Here is an 18550-nt window from a genome sequence, read left to right as displayed (position 1 = left end):
ACTCGGAGGCTTCCGACGCAGCACGCCTGTGACGCTTTGTTGGAGGCTCTTGCTGGCACAGATTTCTAGTTTTTCTTTTAGCTGACACTTTAGGCAGAATTTGTTCTGGGTAATGCGTGAATATCGAAGGCACGGCGTCGGGTTTCAGGCGCGGTCTATCGCGGGGAAGCTCGCTGGTAACACCATTTACGCTGACACTGAATGTGCGCTCGATACAACTGCTCTCAAAATGTTTCTCGAAAACCACAGCAGCTGGCGTCAGCCTTCTGTCCTCTCTTTTGATGTTTCTTGCCCATTCTGCAAGCCGCGTAGCATCAGATGGTGCAGTAAACATGGAAACACGTCCCTTGTTCGAGCGGTAACCGCTTTTACACATTGGCACAAAGCAAGTCTTCTCTTTGCACTGTCGCTTTGGCTTCGACATCTTTTTTGTGCAGTCACATGTAGCTCGTTTAGTGGTGGACACGGGAAAAAAAGCAATCGAGAGCTCAGTGCATGATTTGACTACACGGTGAAAGCACGCAGAACGGATACACGCACGCACAGAACGCGCGCACAAAACCGACGAAATCACCACAGAACTGCTCGGAGGAGCGGATGCGTCGACTTTCATGTGCAAGGAGCCACACTGGATAACATACACTGCACCTCAGTCAACAAAATTTCGTGCACAAGCAGGTTAATCGCGCACGCACAAGACCAGGTCGCTGCCTTCCGAAGCGAGAAAACCGCGTCGTCTGCTGCGGCAGCACCCTCCCGACAAGCAGCGCCCTCTGCCGCCATCGGTGGGCTTTCATTGCAAACGGTGCCACCTGCCCCTATTGCGCAGCGCTGGCGCTCGGCACACTAGCCAGTATATTCTAGGCACTATAGTACAGTGGATGTGTGTGTCGCGTGCTCGCGTTCCATGTGTCACAAAGATACTGTGACTAACAAAGACGACGGCAGCAGTGGAAGCCATGAGGTGGTAAACTCTAAAAGTAAGGTAGGGCGAATTTGTTTTTCTCATAAGCAGTGAACTGTAATGAATTGTTCTCGCCATGTTAATCGTCTCGGGGCGCGAGGTGTTGCAGTGCTTTTCTTGCTGACAGGTACTTACACGGTGACACTCGCACACACCGTCGCGTTCGCTCTGCTGCCGCCCAGCAGCCGTACGTTTCGGGGCTCGCGATTTTTTCACTTGGCCGAAGCAGTCGGCCCAGCATGCTTTGACATGCCGCACCGGTCGCGCTGCTCTTGACAGCTGCGTTCATTCATGTGATGCAGTTTTCAAGCGTGCACATGTAACTAACGGCTCAGTTCAGGCTACCTCTGGATCGAATTTTCTTAACTGTTGCTGATGTATTCAGGACGGGTGTAGCCCGATCGCGTGCATTGTCAGCGCTATTCGTCGTCTTCTGTTCTGTCAAACTGCGTCAGCGCTGGTTAGGTTAGCGTCATTGATATTTTTAGTTCGAATGTACAAACTGACGGACGTTCGATCTTTTATAGAGGCATGTTAAGTCTTGGGATCATTTGCAGTTTTTTCGTTGCATTCCGCTTTAAGTTGTGGCCTTTCTCGTGGCTCAACCGCGCGTGTGTCAAACGAGCTTCATGGCCCAGATGATTACAGGCGGGGATGCAGTTACGAAAGAGCAGTTGAGACCAGCGGTACAGATCAGAGAACGTTACGCAATTTTCCTTTTTTATAAAGGCAAAGGATTTTTTTTCCGCATATTCGAAGTTGTCATATGTCCCGCATGAAATGTTTACGAGTACTTGCCTTTGTGAAATGAGTCTGCCTCGGATGTATGGATAAAGTTGAACCCTTTAAATCGGGCAGTGGTTCAAGCCACCTAGCCATGACTTGTGAAATTTTAATCTTGTCATGATTTTAGCCACGAATCAAATAACCTCCGCTTGGTTATTTCTACCCTACCTGCTTAAAATCTACTTTTCCTTCATTGTCCTTAAAGCCGAATGCTTTGGATAAATCAGTCTCACTTCATTGCACTGCAGGACGAAGCCCATTACAGAAAAGTATCAAGTGTTCAGCTGTTTCCTCCTCTCCACACGCACCCCACAACGTGTCTATCTCATAGCACCTGACTCTATATGTCTTAATCCGCAAAGCTCCCTTCCTGGCCTCCAACAACAAAGAGCTTCCCTACAATTATCAGATTTGTTTTGGCAATTTTCTGCTTCAAGATCCTCTATGTTCCCAGTGCATCCCTGTTTTTTGCACAGAGCTTTCTCTGTTTCTTTAACCTTTTTCTTAACCGATAATTGCTGATTTGCCCCCCGAGTGCTATCCATATATTTGCTTGTAAATTTTCTAGTTCGCTTTCTCCATTTCGTGTCAACATTCCTTATGTTCAGGTATCTGAAGACTTTCCAAGCCCACTGCTTTTCTCCTATTTTTCTTGATCGTTCCTCAAATTCTAACTTACTGCTAGCTTCTCTGATCTCGAACGACGCCCATCCCATATCACCCTGTACCCCCTGATTTGGTGTATTGCCGTGTGCTCCCAAAGCTATCCTCCCTACGCCGCGTTGTTTGATTTCTAACCTTGCTTGAGCATCTGGTCTCATGCACAGGACCGCATTACCGAAAGTCAGGTTAGGAACCATCACCCCTTTCCAGATCCCTCTTACCACTTCATACCTATTGTAATTCCACAGCGCCCTATTTTTCATGACAGCTTCATTCCTACTAGCTTTATTCATTACATATTTTTCATGCTCTGTCAGATATTCATCACCGTTACTTATCCACACCCCAAAATACTTGTACTTATTATCCACTACTTCTAGCGTGAACTCCTGTATCCTATGCTCGCCGCCCTCATCATTCAGTGTCATGACTGCAGATTTTCCGTTACTAAACTGGAAACTTAATCTATCTCCCTCTGTACTGCACGTTTTTATAAACTTCTGCAAATCTTCCTTGTTGTCAGCTATTAACACTATATCATCCACGTACATTAGTCCCAGTAATGACTGTTTAATCCATTCTTGTTGCTTGAAAAAAGAAAGGTTGAAGCTCAGTCTGATGCTCTCTAGTTTGGTCTCCGACAATTGCAGGTTCAACGTGAGCAACAAAGGAGACGGAGGACTTCCTTGCCTAAGCCCCCGGTGTATCTCTGTTGGCCCGGATACATTTTTCGCCTTTCTATAAGCACTCTGTTACCTTAATATATATCCTTTAAAAGATTAATTAATCCATCTTTCACATCCAGTGTGCCCAGTATGTCCCACAAATCCCCGTGAATAACGATGTCGTATGCTCCCCTAATATCCAGAAATACTAGCAATAAGGGCCTGTGTTTCTTTTCAGCAATCTCTATACACTGTGCCAATGAAAACAGATTGTCTTCCGACCTCCTTTGTTTCCGGAACCCATTTTGTAGCTCCCCTAGAAACTCCTCGTTCTCCACCCAAGCCTGCAATCTGTCCTTTATAATCTGCATCTCCACCCTGTAAACCACAGATGCCACTGTTTTGGGACGGTAGTTGCTTATGTCATCTTTGTCCCCTTTTCTTTTATATATCTTTAAATTTTTCTGTCATCCTTGTTCCTATGTGTTTCATTGCTTCATCCCCTTCTAGTCAAATACCCTGATCTGTAACTATAAACCTTTGCTGTAGCCTTATTACTCATTGTATTTAGATGTTTGCAGAATTTCTAGAGGTGCTTTTCTATCCTTTTTATTTACTTTTGACATCCATTGGGCACCATTTCCGCTAATTTTCTCATTAATCAAATAGGGTGCTTCCCTTCTACACTCTATGAAGGTATCCCATTTTTTGTCTCCTTCAGCTTCTGGTTTTCCCCTCTGATTGGAATATATGTGTTCGCTGGACGCTTCCTGACATTTCTCTATGTCCCTGACCTCTTCATTCCACCAACTCTTGGGCTTGCGTCTTTTCCCTTTTGGCTTGACTCGCACCTTAGCTAGCTCTAGCTCAAGTAATGGAATTAATTTGGTTATAGTGCATTCTGTTTCATTATCCTCAAAAGTTAGTTTCTTAATTTGTTTGGCTGCTGCTTCCAATTGCTTTTCTAAGCAAAAATTGCCCTCTGATTGTTCATCTCGCTTTAGTCCTACATTGGTTTCTCTTCTGAAACTCAACTTGATCAGTTTCTGGTCATTACCTAGACTTCTGGAACCATGTTCATCTATGCTCATTAAGCTAATCTATTATACATCCTATGTGACATAAGGCCTTTTTCACAAGATGTGGCACCCTCTGGTGAGTGGGGAAAATAAATCTGCTAGTTGTTGAAATCAAATGCACGTGGGAGATGCAGGTGCGATCTGGTTCCACAAAGGGTCACCTGTGCCTCCGAAGCGGAAAATATGTGTGTGTGTATGTGTGTGCATGTACATGTGCATTTGACATCTGCCACCATCTGTCGCATGCGCCTGTTACCAACTTGAACTGCGCATTCTTAGTGAGAGCAGGTGGTTTCATTTTCAACCAGTGAAGCAGGAGGAGAAGAGAGGCACATGCGCAGAGCGGCCTTGTGAAAAAGGTGGATTCTCCATCATTATTGTGTTATAGGGAGAATTGCTTGCTCGCTGCCAGTGCAAATCAGTGTGCAGAATTGCCAGAGTGAAACGTGTTGTTGCTGCGATCTGTTTTTAAATAAATCTGGATTTGAGTCCAGCTGTTTGGAAACGGACAGCACACTTAGGTGCGGTTATAGCTGCGGAGTGTGTATTGCATGATTAAAACAAAGATGTGGCTAGCCACACCCATGAATGTTCACCACATTTGCGCTTGTCACATCAGCTTCTATCAAGCAATTTGTACTCATTGGTAATAAATGACGCGGCTGGGATGAAATATGTTTGCATTTAGGTAGTCAACCGATTGGTCCACTGAAATATAATTCACTGCTCATTTGCATATTTTAATCTTTGTATTCTTTTCTGGGACGACTCCACTATTGACACGTGCAGCTTTATTTTGCACGTCCAAATGTGCCTTGCTGAAAAAGGAAATCTTAACAGAAAGATCGTGTGAATTTCCTCTCTGTTAAATATAGAGGGCTGTAGACGTCTTGGGACTAAAAGCACTCAAGTGAAGGTTAAAATGCAAAAGTGCATTTTAAGGTGGTGTGAGACTTAAGAATGAATAACAATATCAATGGTACGATCAAAGCTACCTTATTACAACTTTGCACAAGTAATGCACAGAAGCAGTAGTTACAAAAAATGTATAAAATATGCCAAAATATTCTCATAGTTTACTTGCATCTTTATTTTTTGCACGTTAGTACCATTTTCTGTGAAATGGCTCGTAACGCAATGCTGAAATTATACTCCATCTCACAAGTTTGCAGCATTGTGAAGCCTGCAGCAATCTGACCCAACCAGAACAGCGTGCACTGCAAAATGTGTTCATCCATGCCCTCACCCCAGTACAATGCCTCCATCCCAGGGAGGTAAAGAGCACTACTGATCAGCTTCTGCGCACATGAAACACTGCAAAACACGGCAAACGCCTTGTTTACAAACGACGGCGCAGGCCTCTGCAGTGCTGTGTTTCTGAGGACTTTCTCTGATAATTTAACCAGTGCACATAATGCTCGCTGAACTCTCAAAACACTATCGTGAACTACTTTTTTCATTACTTCAATGATTGTTTATAAGAGAGTCTCAACAGTTCTCGTATATTTCAGCGACTGTTTGTTTTCTTTGCGCCTCATTGGATGACAGTGCTGTACCTTTCCCAGTGCTGCAAACTGTCCTTTGAGAGGGAGTATAACAGTAAGAAAAGGCACATTCTAAGCCTAAAATTTGCCTATAAGAAAAAGGGCTTTTTCTGGGACTTCTGTTTATTTCCATTCACTTACAAAAAAATTTGTTATATTTTGTAGATTATCCCACCAAATTGAAAGTAAGGTCAAGCTGAAGAAGCAGTCTGAGAAGATAGCCTCGATAGAATGTAAGTGCAGAAGTCAGTTGGAATACATTTCTGCAGTTATGTATTCCAACAGAAATGCCGTGATTTAAAATTTTTTTAACTAACTACTATGTGACAATATGTGATGAAAGCTGCCACATTATACCTGTGCATGGCACATATCTAAACCCAAAGAAGGGTAGTGAAGATATGCCGTAGTGCGCACCTTGTTTGTGTTTTCTTTTTCCAAATTCTAACAAAAATGAAAAAGCAATTCTAGCCAAGGCTCATGTGCAGTGCATGCATTCTTCCAAAGAATAATGCTCCATTCAAATGTACTTAAATCTACAATAAAGCTTGAGGGAACTCTTAAGCTCTGCCTTAAAGGTAAGACGCGATAGCATTAATGAGTTTCTTTAGCGGCCTGGGGTCCTCTTTGCATATTGCTTCGCAGTATAGTCACTCTCTATTTTGTGTTCATATATCGTGGGAGTCAACAAACCACTTCCGGCACATAGGTGCAGCAGTTAAGTGATGCACCACTGCCCTGGAAGGTGGCCGTTTCAAACACAGCTGCCGCTGCAGCTTGTCGGACGCCGAGCAACCTCTGGCGACCTGTCATTAATTTAAGTGCCACCTGCCATGGTTGGCAGTTTGTGATGACATCACAAGGTCACGTGACCTAGGTGGCAGGTGGGCCAGCTGCTTTTTCGGTTACAGCACCGACGACGCTGGATTTTCTGCACAATGAGAGCCTTAACGCTATCACAGTAATACCTGGTTTTCCAGCTCAGTGTGGCGTAGTCAGGGCTGTTGCACAAGCCAGCAAGAAGAGGACAGGTTCCTTCCTCCACACACCTGCGCTTTGCTCCTCATTGTGCTTGAGAACAGGTTCAGTTCAGTTAGATGAGAATTGACCACCCAGAACTACAGAAAGAACTGTTTAATAGTGCTGGCATTGCATTTTCTTTCTTGCACATCAGTAAAAAATAAGTTCTCCATGATGTATCAGGCTTTCTTTGACTCATAATTCTGCACCTGCTGCACTTAGCCAAACCATTGTAATTCTATATAGATGCAGCCCTAATTCAGCTGCCGCGGTATCTCAGTGCTCATGGTGCTCGGCTGCTGACTCGAAAGACGTTTTCGATCTCGACGGGTCGGTCATATTTCGATGGAGGTGAAATTCTAGAGGCCCGTGCACTGTGCGATGTCAGTGCATGTTAGAAAACATCAGGTGGTTGAAATTTCCAGAGCCCTTCACTACAGCGTCCCTCATAGCCTGAGCTGCTTCAGGACATTAAAGGGACAGCGGGGAGAACTCTATCAATTTTTTTCGTTAGCAAAATTTCATAGTTCGGCATTTCATGGCTTTATTGCCGCTTGTCCGGGAGCGAAAGATGCGTTTATTTAAATGAAATTTGGGTTCGAAGTTGAAAAAGTTTTTCCGGCCCTCGCATTCAAACTCAGCGTACTCTTATGACATCACGGCGACTCTTATGACGTCACAGGACGGAGTGACGTGAAACGTGACGTAAACACAGACTCCATGATTTCTGGCCGCTAGTGGTGCGGCATAGCAGCAGCCGAAACAAAAGCTATCGCCGCCACACGTTGAAGGCATCTATCGGTGGTCGCTACCGTCGCTTCGTTTACGTTTGCACCAGCATCTAGCCAGCGTGGATCCCGTTCCCGAACCTGCCAACGAAGTTCTTGCAAAAACTCCGGCCTGCATTTCAGCGACCTCAGCCCCACAGAGCGTCAGATGCTTTTGAGGGAGCACGGTTAGGTTAGGCGCCGGCGGGTCGTTTCCCCCTTCCGAAGCGAGCAGCCGTTGCTAATTAAATATCTTAACCCCAGTGCGGGGAGCGAGGGGCGAGAACACGGTCGGCACGTCGCGCCCATCGGAGGCTGGATGAGGCTTTTGGGCCAATGGATTGTGATTCCTTGAAAGGCGCTGTTGCACGGTGCAGCAGGCGGCGTCAAGGAGGTTTCTCACGGTTGCAATGGCCAGGTTGCTTACTTTTTTTGCCATAAAAAACGGACGGGTGCTCAAGGACGCTCGCGCTTACAGTTGGCGGCTTGAAAGTAAAACCGATGCACGACGCTTCAACGGGTTCCGCACGTTTCCGGCGGTACGGGGTCCACTGGATCGTGTTCTCTCGCCCACATGCATGTACCTTCAGATGTGCACTGTGAATGGATTAAACTAACCGAGAGCTTGAAGAGAACAGCTCCGCCCAACTGCCGAAGCTATTGAATAGAGCCGTAAACAAACGAGTTGGAGGAGAGCAGGGTCACGGTCTCTGCAGGTTCCAAATCTCTTTTAAAGCGACAGTTTTACTTGCCGCGAACTTTCGATTTCGCCATGGCGGTGCTCTGAGGAGGCACATGAGGTCACAATGCGCGCCTCGCTGCGGAGCCGAACCGGTCTGGCCGGGCCGGCGGCGGCTGGCATACTCAGTGAGAAATAGAGACGTGCTCCAAGTCTCCGCCAGTGTGGTCAGAGTGCGCCGAAGCCACCGAACACATCGGCGGTCAAGCGCAGTTAGAGTATAGAGGGTCTCGCTTTGGCCGACGTGACGTCGCCGTGCAGCGCGCGCGTGCGCTTTATTCCGGAGTATAAACGTGCCTTAACAGAACTTGCACTAAAACGCTAACCAACGTATTCAGTGGCAGCATCTATGGGAGCCATTGAAACCCTCCACACACTCACAAAATAAAAAAAATAAACTGCACCAAGGCTTGGAACTGAACCAGGTCCTTCGGCGTTTGAGGCGAAGACGCTACCACTCTGCCACGATGGCTCAAGCATTCAGCGTGAATAAAGGCGCACTCTTCCGATGCAGAAGTCTCCTCGCTTTCGCTACGTATATCCTGGCCTAACAGAGCTAGGCCATCAGCAATTTTTTTTCTTAACTGCCTTGTATCTTGTCTCCCTTCCCTAATAAACGATTTCCTTTAAGTAGTTCAAAGTTGACTGGCACAGCCGGGAACGTTTCGCCGGGTAAACTTACGAAGACACACGTGTTCTTTGTACTGCTAACTGCCTTGCATGATCACCGACCATCGTGCCATTATAGTTTTTCATCGACCGTGGCGATCATCTGACCAGCGTTAACAGGCTCCTTCAAAGGTTCACAAGCACTTGAAGCGGCACTTGCAGTTCCTTTGCTGTTTGGCACTTGTAAGTCGAGGTGCGTCAAAAACAAAACCACGGGGCACGCAAAGCTCATAGACGCCAATCGCTATAACAAACCGAAACTCTCCTGGCCGCCTGTGGCGCCACCAAGCATCGGTTTTCTTTGCTTCCAACGTTCAGGTTCTCTTTTGTCTCTCTTCCTTGTGTGATAAAAGTCTACTATCGGTTTCAAAACAAAACTTACTTCAATATTGAAGCGCGCAACCTTCCTTTGTCAGCCTCAGAGATTCGTGCATTCTAACGATGGTATTCTAACTCGTATTCTAACGATACAAGACAACTTCAATTTCTCCTCAGTGTCCCTTTAAACACCCATAAACTGCAGCCCTAGTTAAAAAATATTTACAGAACATTACCTCAATTTCCGTGAAGCTTTGGAGACAATTAAGTGGTGGTAGGTTATTCAAACAGTGCCAAGAGTTAATTGCTCAAACTTGTATAATTTTTGTCTTCGTCTTCTGCTTGGCTATACAATTTTGTCTAAATTCACATATAAAAAATTGGAGGATGCTTAAGCTTCGCCTTTAAGAGTGGACCGCGACAGCGTGTTGCAGCACTGCCAGGGAGTCCACGGAACGCCATCGCCCGTTAGGCACGACGCCTTGCCCGTGAGACGAATCGCTCTGCTACGTACGGTGAAACGGACGCGCCTAGCGGCAAACCACGTAGAAGCACTGCCAGATGCCTTGCCGAAATGCGCGGGACTCAAGTTGCAGTCGTAGTTCGTCGATGCCACGAACGCCAGCATAGCTTCTGCTCCGAACGAACGGGCAGCAAGCCACAAGCTTGTGCGCTGCGTTGTTCATCGCTCACCGCGTGATTCCTGCGTGCCAGCAAGGCCCCGCTGTGCCCGAACGAGACGAGCAGGAGGCGCTGCCGTCGCGCGCAACCTGTTGGGGCAGTGTCGTAGATTGCGAGGAGGAGGATTTTTCGCTCACGGCCGACGCCGATGACACCGGCTTTTCTGTGACACGAGCTCCTTAACGCTGTCGTATTAAAGGGACTATGCAATAAATTAATTGAGGTTATATAAAGCAGATGAGAGATTGGCATTCAATCACTCGTCACCCAAGTGCAAGGATTTTTGAGCTACCATCAATAACAACCACAGTGGTGAAACTGCTGCGCTGATTGCGCCAAACTGCGCCAAATCAGAAATCCTGCTATATGCTGCTACAAAATCGATTTCTTGCCTACTTTTGCGCCATGCCTGCACCAAAACAGCACTGAATAACTCTGCCGAGAGCAAATCCGAAATTCATTGTCGTAAACTGCGCCATTTTCTTGCCCCGAAAACCAATTATTATCATTATTATTATTAAATCCAACATCTGCCTGCAACACTGTTTAAGACCCGTGCTGATTGCAAGAAAAAGGTGCGAAGAAAGTGTCCATCTTCATCCCTGCTGGTCATCGCTGACGGAGGTCATGACAGCTCACGAGGTCTCCGCCCTGATGGATGAGTGTAGTCTTTGTGTCTCACAAGTTATTAGCCAGACAATCTGAACGACTTGATGACTTCTGGCAAAAATTTTTCAAACTCAAGCAAGAGGTTGGGGGCTCGAAAATATCCTTTATTGGCGGCACTCGTAAAAGCACTTCGTTGCCTCTCGCATTCAGTGAAAATTCAGTGAAAATCGGGGAGTGCAGAGAGATCGATCGTCCTTTTCAATACAAAGTGTAATTGGGCTTAGGTCTGTAATGACATATTCCTAGCATTTCGGCCGAAATCCAGCTGCCATTCCTATGACACAACGATTAATCAGAGCGGTGAAAGCTCGCGGCAGTGACAGCTGCAGTGGTTAAAGGCAGATGCAGCAGAAGTGACACGTGCAAAACAAGCAAAAGAAGGCTGATGTACGGTACAAGGACGCCCAGAAAAGAGGTCAGAACGAAGACCAAGCTGGCCAGGAATATGATCACCAATGCTGAGCTGCTTTTCGCAAAAGGCGTCAAGTCAAAATTTTGCAGATGTTGCAAGCCCTTCTGAAGAATGGACAGGAAAAGCTCGTAGCGGTGCTGTTTGAGCTGGAGTCATCAAGGAAAGAGAAGAAATAGTACCTTAAATTTGCAGTTTTAAGATTGGTATTATTTTTTATAGCTTTGTTGCATATCTCGTTATGGCTTCCCTCTGAATAAAAACGGCTTTGTTTTGCTTGTTTGTTTGCTTATTTTTGGGGCTTTTTAAGGAAAGGACGGCACTTTAGACTGAATTTGGGCTTGAGGCTTGTTTTAATTGCATGGCTATGGTCGTCATAAACACCTGAGCAGTTGGTTGTTCTGAAATAAAACAAGCCTTCTTTATTTAAGTGTTTCGAGACATGAAATTTTGCTGTGAAACCTGCTACAAAAGCTCAAATATCTGCTGCAAAATTTCATTTTTCCTGCTACAAAACTTGGAATTGCTGCTACAAACTGCGATTTCTTCTGCTACAAAAGCTGCTACTAGAAGACAGTTGCCAGTTCCACCACTGCAACCAAGATATAGAAGATTAAAAATTACGCTCCCCCTCTCCCCCTCAACAAGTACACGCGGGGCACCAGAAAAAATAAAGAAAACAGGTATGGGACTGGGCCCCGCCTATGAACACGACATCTGCTGGCGTTCGGTTTGCAGTTTCCGGCTGTCGCACCCAGCGCCCCAGCAGCAGCATCGGCAGCGTCTCCGCGGTCTCTCTTCGCCTTCCTTGATTGCGGCCCGCGTCAGATTCTTTTGCTTGTCGTCTATTGTTGCGGACGAAAGAGACACTGCGGGTGGCTCCGGAACTCCCGACAGAAAGAGGTGACAGAGGTAAATTGAAACCATATGCGCGAACGCAGTGACCTGGCTTGCACTTGCCCGAGGAGCTTGCGCGGCGGCACGGTCAGACGACTTTAACGGCTACCGGAAGTGTGCTCGTGACGTAGTGGCTGCCGTGGCTCCAGCGAATCAGAGCGTGTGGGGGCCTGCCGACGTCACGGAAATAGTGATTCTATTTTCACGATTTTAGTTGCAAAATCCGTCACTACGAGAACACCAATCGGCACGAGAATTTTGAGAAACACTGTTTTTAAAAGTTCATAATAAATTGTCAGCTCAGCTCCGAAGACTTGTACTTAGTGTGAATGATCCTTAGCATCATTTCTAAGCGCTGAAAACATTTACAAGAGACTTGACTTTTAATTCATTGCATAGTCCCTTTAATGAGGTGCCATTATCATTAGGTAATAGAAGTTTTGCGGTATCCTCATGTTTTAATGCTGTTTATCCCTCATGTAATACCCCACTCCTAAGATATTTGAGGTACTGACAGTAAATTAACGCACATACAGTGTACCATTGTGTATAATGTGCTGTGCACAGTACAAGAGAAAGTCAGACTCATGGTATGCGATTATGGTTGCACGGGGCTGTTGCAGTGGTGCACGCTTTGTAACGTCTCCTGTGCCAGCGCTCGTTTGCTTGTCTGGTTAGGTTTCCACTGCTGTTGTGGTGCTAAGCATTAGTTGGCATGTTTAATGCCTGGTCGTGTCAAATGCAATTCAGTTCACACAATATGCGAAAACGGCCGTGAATATAGAAATTGGCGCTCTTTAATAAAGAACTGGTTGGCGCTCATATCGGTGGTGGCGAGCCCTCTACTATCACACACTAGCCTTGGGATCCGAAGTTTCTTATTATTGTTTTAGTTTTTAAAGGAACTCTAGAGACATCCTCTCTCATTTCTTGTTCGTTGTAAAGAATCGATTATACGTTATCCACCAATAGAAGCATTTGTTCCTGATAAAAGTTGTGTTTAACAATGGAACACTTTCTTGCCGCCACTCTGTTCAGAATTGTGTCTATACTGAAAATGGACTCTGTGGTCACTGTTTGACACTGAATGACGGCATCACCCAGCCTGAGATATCCGCAACCTTAAGAACTGTATTGATGTCATTGAAGTTTGCTTGTGAAAACAGCTGATCGCGGTACTGCTGATGTCTTTTTTCTTGCTTTTTCTAGCGTAATAAAGCACCGAGCCTTCTTTGCAAAGCAAGCGCCTCTACTGGACTTTGACGCACCCTTCGTGCTCAGTGAAGTGTACCGGAAGCCCGTCAAGAGTCTGAAGAGGCCATGCACCAGGTGGACTGCACGACTGAGTGGCCGGCTACTATGTGGTTCAACCTGTCCTACAAGTACCAGCAGGTGGGCAGGTGGAGGCTTAGTTCCGAGTTGGACTTCACATGGCTGATTTTATTTTCATTTTATTACTTACTGCTAGTTCTGTACTAGGTCTTTGGGTAGAAAAATTTGTTGAGCTAGGCTCATCGGCTTAGAGTGTGAATCAGTGAAAGCTCTTATAGCTTTGATTTGGCTATATACATGTCCACCAATTTCAGACGAAAAGTCTGAAGAAGTGAAATATTCTAAGATACTTTTACATTAATATTGAAGGTAATAGCCCATTCTTTTGATATGTAGCGAAATCTTATAAAGCGTTTCCACCGGTCGCATCGAACAGTTAAGACTCCCATAGAAAACCAACCGGGAATACTTTTGATGATAGGAAAAAACATTAATAGAAACAAAAAATCAGACTGCCCTCGGGTGATCAGGAGGTGTGTTGATTGTTCTATTGAAATCTTACATTATATGAAAAAATTCCGTTCATAAATGGTTTCCTGGTCGAAAATGCTTTTGTCCAGAAATGCTGAGTATTCTCTGCATTCTGCCATGGAACCACATTCCGGTTGTGCAGTGGTTGTGCATTCCTCTCGTCCCATCAGCCTCTTCCTTCTGGGCTAGCTGCCCGTCACGTCCCACCGGTCTCTCTCTACCTTCTCCTTCTCTCCTAAATGTTGAGTGCGAGATTTTCCTCTCTTCGCCTTTCCATCTGCCAACCGTGGCAGTGGCAAACATTCAATATAATTCACTGAACTTCGATTGAATGCAGTCAAGTTAAATTAATTAACTAATTGAGGTCTTATGTCTAGCATTGTAGATTCCATGGTAGAATGACGGGCGATATGGCTAAACCAAAGGTACATCAGCTTTCGGTGTAAAACAATATAAAGAGGTGAATGTGAATTAAAACACACTGCACGATTACAACCCAAAGTTGAAAATATGCTCACAAAAAGAGCAGAAAGAAGCACATTAGTGAACCAAGCACAGCTTGGGCAGTACCAAGCAGTAAATTATGAAACAAAGAGGTATATTGTGAAATAAAGAATTGCAATATGATAGTCAGAAGTAGATTACAGAGCAGTAGCAGCACAATTGCTGGTTGCAACGCAGTGGGAGGTTGAGAACAAAATATAGCCAAGAATCATCCTTGAAACAACATACAAGTTCAAAACACAAAAAGTTCTACTATAACTGTAGCACAAGTGCAAAAGTGGTCGCAGGGCTTATTTTTCACATGGAGTGTGTTGTGGGTTATATTCATTAAAACAAAAAATCGTCACGTTAATCCTTGTGGAGATGAGAATTTCAGTGACAGCTGAGCCAGTGCGATAGCTGTTGGTAGTCAGAGTGATTAGTAACTCTGGCTAATTTGTTAATTTGAAACAACCCACCAGGTGCTGATCAACCTGAAGAAGATACCTGCCATGCTGATGGGTGAGGTGATGAACGACTATCACGCGAAGACCGGTAGTGCTGCAGCAGCTGCCCTACTACACTGGCTGCGTTCATGGTTCCTCGCTCTCTGGCGGCCTCATCCTCAAGCTGGTCATCCGGGACCACTCCCTGGCATGACGTGTGGTTGGATGGCTCTCGCAGCGCTGTACCCATGGCACCCTCTTCTGCTATGCTGCAGTCCGAGCCTACTGCTCCACTGTGACTGCCATCTGCAGCATCCTCAAGATCTGGGTATGTCAGTGTGAAATGAGAGGACTGCAGACACCAAATTTTTAGTACCAGGTTTTCTTCTCGTTGTAATAATGTGAAAGACTTTACTTTGAAACACGGATCACCATGTGGTTCAGTAGAACCTTGTCATAAGTTTTTTTTTTAAATGCGACGCGAAGACTTATTCTCCGGAAAAATGTGTGATCCAAAACTAGTATTTTGGTTTTGAAAATGACTTCAAGTACAAGGGAAGGCAACAGTCACTGAAACCCCAAATGTTTGGGCAGTTGTTTGAACCGGAAACATACAAACGAGGTTCTTCCACACTATTTGCATATAACTAGTAAATAATTTAAAATTTAACCTCTCTTATGCTGTTCCACGTTCGGTTTCTGCAGTTGAACGATGGCTGCAAGTTCAAAGTTCAGTATAGGTCACTAGAGGCATAAAACGCTGATATAATTGTTGCTCCTATGATTTTGAGGAAGCAAAGCTCATAACTGGCTCCCTGGAACAGGGGACGCCTCAGTCACACTTTCAGGTACGTCGCGGTTGTGAGAGAGAGATGTGGACTGCACACTTTAGCGCTTACAACGTTGTGTTCTATTGAAATCTTACATTATATGAAAAAATTCCGTTCATAAATGGTTTCCTGGTCGAAAATGCTTTTGTCCAGAAATGCTGAGTATTCTCTGCATTCTGCCATGGAACCACATTCCGGTTGTGCAGTGGTTGTGCATTCCTCTCGTCCCATCAGCCTCTTCCTTCTGGGCTAGCTTCCTGGTCGAAAATGCTTTTGTCCAGAAATGCTGAGTATTCTCTGCATTCTGCCATGGAACCACATTCCGGTTGTGCAGTGGTTGTGCATTCCTCTCGTCCCATCAGCCTCTTCCTTCTGGGCTAGCTTCCTGGTCGAAAATGCTTTTGTCCAGAAATGCTGAGTATTCTCTGCATTCTGCCATGGAACCACATTCCGGTTGTGCAGTGGTTGTGCATTCCTCTCGTCCCATCAGCCTCTTCCTTCTGGGCTAGCTTCCTGGTCGAAAATGGTTTTGTCCAGAAATGCTGAGTATTCTCTGCATTCTGCCATGGAACCACATTCCGGTTGTGCAGTGGTTGTGCATTCCTCTCGTCCCATCAGCCTCTTCCTTCTGGGCTAGCTTCCTGGTCGAAAATGCTTTTGTCCAGAAATGCTGAGTATTCTCTGCATTCTGCCATGGAACCACATTCCGGTTGTGCAGTGGTTGTGCATTCCTCTCGTCCCATCAGCCTCTTCCTTCTGGGCTAGCTTCCTGGTCGAAAATGCTTTTGTCCAGAAATGCTGAGTATTCTCTGCATTCTGCCATGGAACCACATTCCGGTTGTGCAGTGGTTGTGCATTCCTCTCGTCCCATCAGCCTCTTCCTTCTGGGCTAGCTTCCTGGTCGAAAATGCTTTTGTCCAGAAATGCTGAGTATTCTCTGCATTCTGCCATGGAACCACATTCCGGTTGTGCAGTGGTTGTGCATTCCTCTCGTCCCATCAGCCTCTTCCTTCTGGGCTAGCTTCCTGGTCGAAAATGCTTTTGTCCAGAAATGCTGAGTATTCTCTGCATTCTGCCATGGAACCACATTCCGGTTGTGCAGTGGTTGTGCATTCCTCTCGTCCCATCAGCCTCTTCCTTCTGGGCTAGCTGCCCGTCACGTCCCACCGGTCTCTCTCTACCTTCTCCTTCTCTCCTAAATGTTGAGTGCGAGATTTTCCTCTCTTCGCCTTTCCATCTGCCAACCGTGGCAGTGGCAAACATTCAATATAATTCACTGAACTTCGATTGAATGCAGTCAAGTTAAATTAATTAACTAATTGAGGTCTTATGTCTAGCATTGTAGATTCCATGGTAGAATGACGGGCGATATGGCTAAACCAAAGGTACATCAGCTTTCGGTGTAAAACAATATAAAGAGGTGAATGTGAATTAAAACACACTGCACGATTACAACCCAAAGTTGAAAATATGCTCACAAAAAGAGCAGAAAGAAGCACATTAGTGAACCAAGCACAGCTTGGGCAGTACCAAGCAGTAAATTATGAAACAAAGAGGTATATTGTGAAATAAAGAATTGCAATATGATAGTCAGAAGTAGATTACAGAGCAGTAGCAGCACAATTGCTGGTTGCAACGCAGTGGGAGGTTGAGAACAAAATATAGCCAAGAATCATCCTTGAAACAACATACAAGTTCAAAACACAAAAAGTTCTACTATAACTGTAGCACAAGTGCAAAAGTGGTCGCAGGGCTTATTTTTCACATGGAGTGTGTTGTGGGTTATATTCATTAAAACAAAAAATCGTCACGTTAATCCTTGTGGAGATGAGAATTTCAGTGACAGCTGAGCCAGTGCGATAGCTGTTGGTAGTCAGAGTGATTAGTAACTCTGGCTGGGGTGGCATAACTGGAGTGTGGACTTGGGGCAGAGGTGTAGGATAGGCATGCCTAAATGCACAGCTGTGCATCCACATGTGACAGTGCATCATGCATTGTCATGCATGCTCACTCATGCATGTATGTGAGGCAGCACTGCATATGTGACGTCACTGCATTACGCTGTGACAAATCCATGGGCATCTGCATTCCTTTCCCACTTCGAACTCCATGTTACGCCGACGTCAGTATCGTGTAACCAAGCAATAGGGCCTTAACAGCTGTTGCTGTAAAAAAAGAACCCTGCCAGGCTTCTATTCCTCCTGGGCCAATTTAAAGGAGTTGTGGTACCACTGCACGTCCCTTTGAGGATGGCCCACATGCTTGCCAGCTGTTACCGGACAGTTTTACATTGAGCCACAGCCGCAACGCTGGCTGGCCCGCAAGACGCGGGTTCGATTGCAGCCACGGCGGTCGAATTTCGATGGAGGCGAAATTCAAGAGGCTCGTGTGCTATGCGATGTCAGTGCACATTAAAGAACCCCAGGTGGTCGAAATTTCCGGAGCCCTTCACTACGGTGTCTCTCATAGCCTGAGTCACCTTGGGACGTTAAACCCCCATAAACCATAAACCTTTTACATTCAGCCAACCATCAGCATCCATCACTTTTGTCGGTCGAGGGTGACCAACATAGAGTACGAAATATGTGTGATGCTCACCTTGCATGGTTATTACTGTAAAACCTATCGGTCAGCACATCTCCCTGGAGAACTTCTACCAGGCAGCTTGGGCAATGGATCTCTGAGGCATTTTCCATATTTATGCCAGTGTCTTGCCATTCTCATGGCTGGCAATGCGTCAGGGTTGCTTCCATTGCAGCATACCATGAAAAGCTACCGTTGGACAGTTTTCTTGCCCAAAAAGAGAGCATGCTTAGGAGTGTATTGTCAAAAAAAAAAAAGTTAGCGGGCTTTTGCATGAGAAGAGTGTGTGCTTGTATACTATGCTCATTGTAAAAATAATGGAAATGCGTTAAGGGACTGTGCGTGATTGCGTGCAGTTCGCCAAGCATAATGAATGTTGTGCATGCTGTGCTTTGACTTCCACCTTAACTTCCAACCTGTGTTCTATAATTGATATGGTTATATGTATGATAGTGTGATTAGTAAAAAAATAAAGTGGTAACCCAGTGTCCCTGAGGAACCCAATTTGAATACACGACCTGTACTGAACATGCCC

General features: G+C 45.6%; 1 protein-coding gene across 5 annotated transcripts in view; it reads left to right on the top strand.

Annotated features, from left to right (window-relative positions):
• Positions 1 to 448: 448 nt before the first annotated feature.
• The window catches only part of LOC144116279 (uncharacterized), a 37848-nt gene continuing 19746 nt past the window's right edge, over positions 449 to 18550 (top strand). Inside the window, exons 1-3 of one of the 5 annotated variants that reach the window (XM_077651004.1) lie at positions 450 to 980; positions 5867 to 5934; positions 13080 to 13262. In XM_077651004.1, the coding sequence (XP_077507130.1) occupies positions 13191 to 13262 (72 nt within the window). In that variant the 5' untranslated portion in view covers positions 450 to 980; positions 5867 to 5934; positions 13080 to 13190. Of the gene's footprint in view, positions 986 to 5866; positions 5935 to 5985; positions 11886 to 13079; positions 13263 to 18550 lie in introns of those variants that run through there. The other 4 variants (XM_077651002.1, XM_077651006.1, XM_077651003.1 and 1 more) reach the window with 4 other exon arrangements.

This window comes from Amblyomma americanum, chromosome 1, assembly GCF_052857255.1.
Source record: "Amblyomma americanum isolate KBUSLIRL-KWMA chromosome 1, ASM5285725v1, whole genome shotgun sequence".
Taxonomy (NCBI): domain Eukaryota; kingdom Metazoa; phylum Arthropoda; class Arachnida; order Ixodida; family Ixodidae; genus Amblyomma; species Amblyomma americanum.
This window is presented reverse-complemented; position numbering and strand designations above follow the sequence as displayed.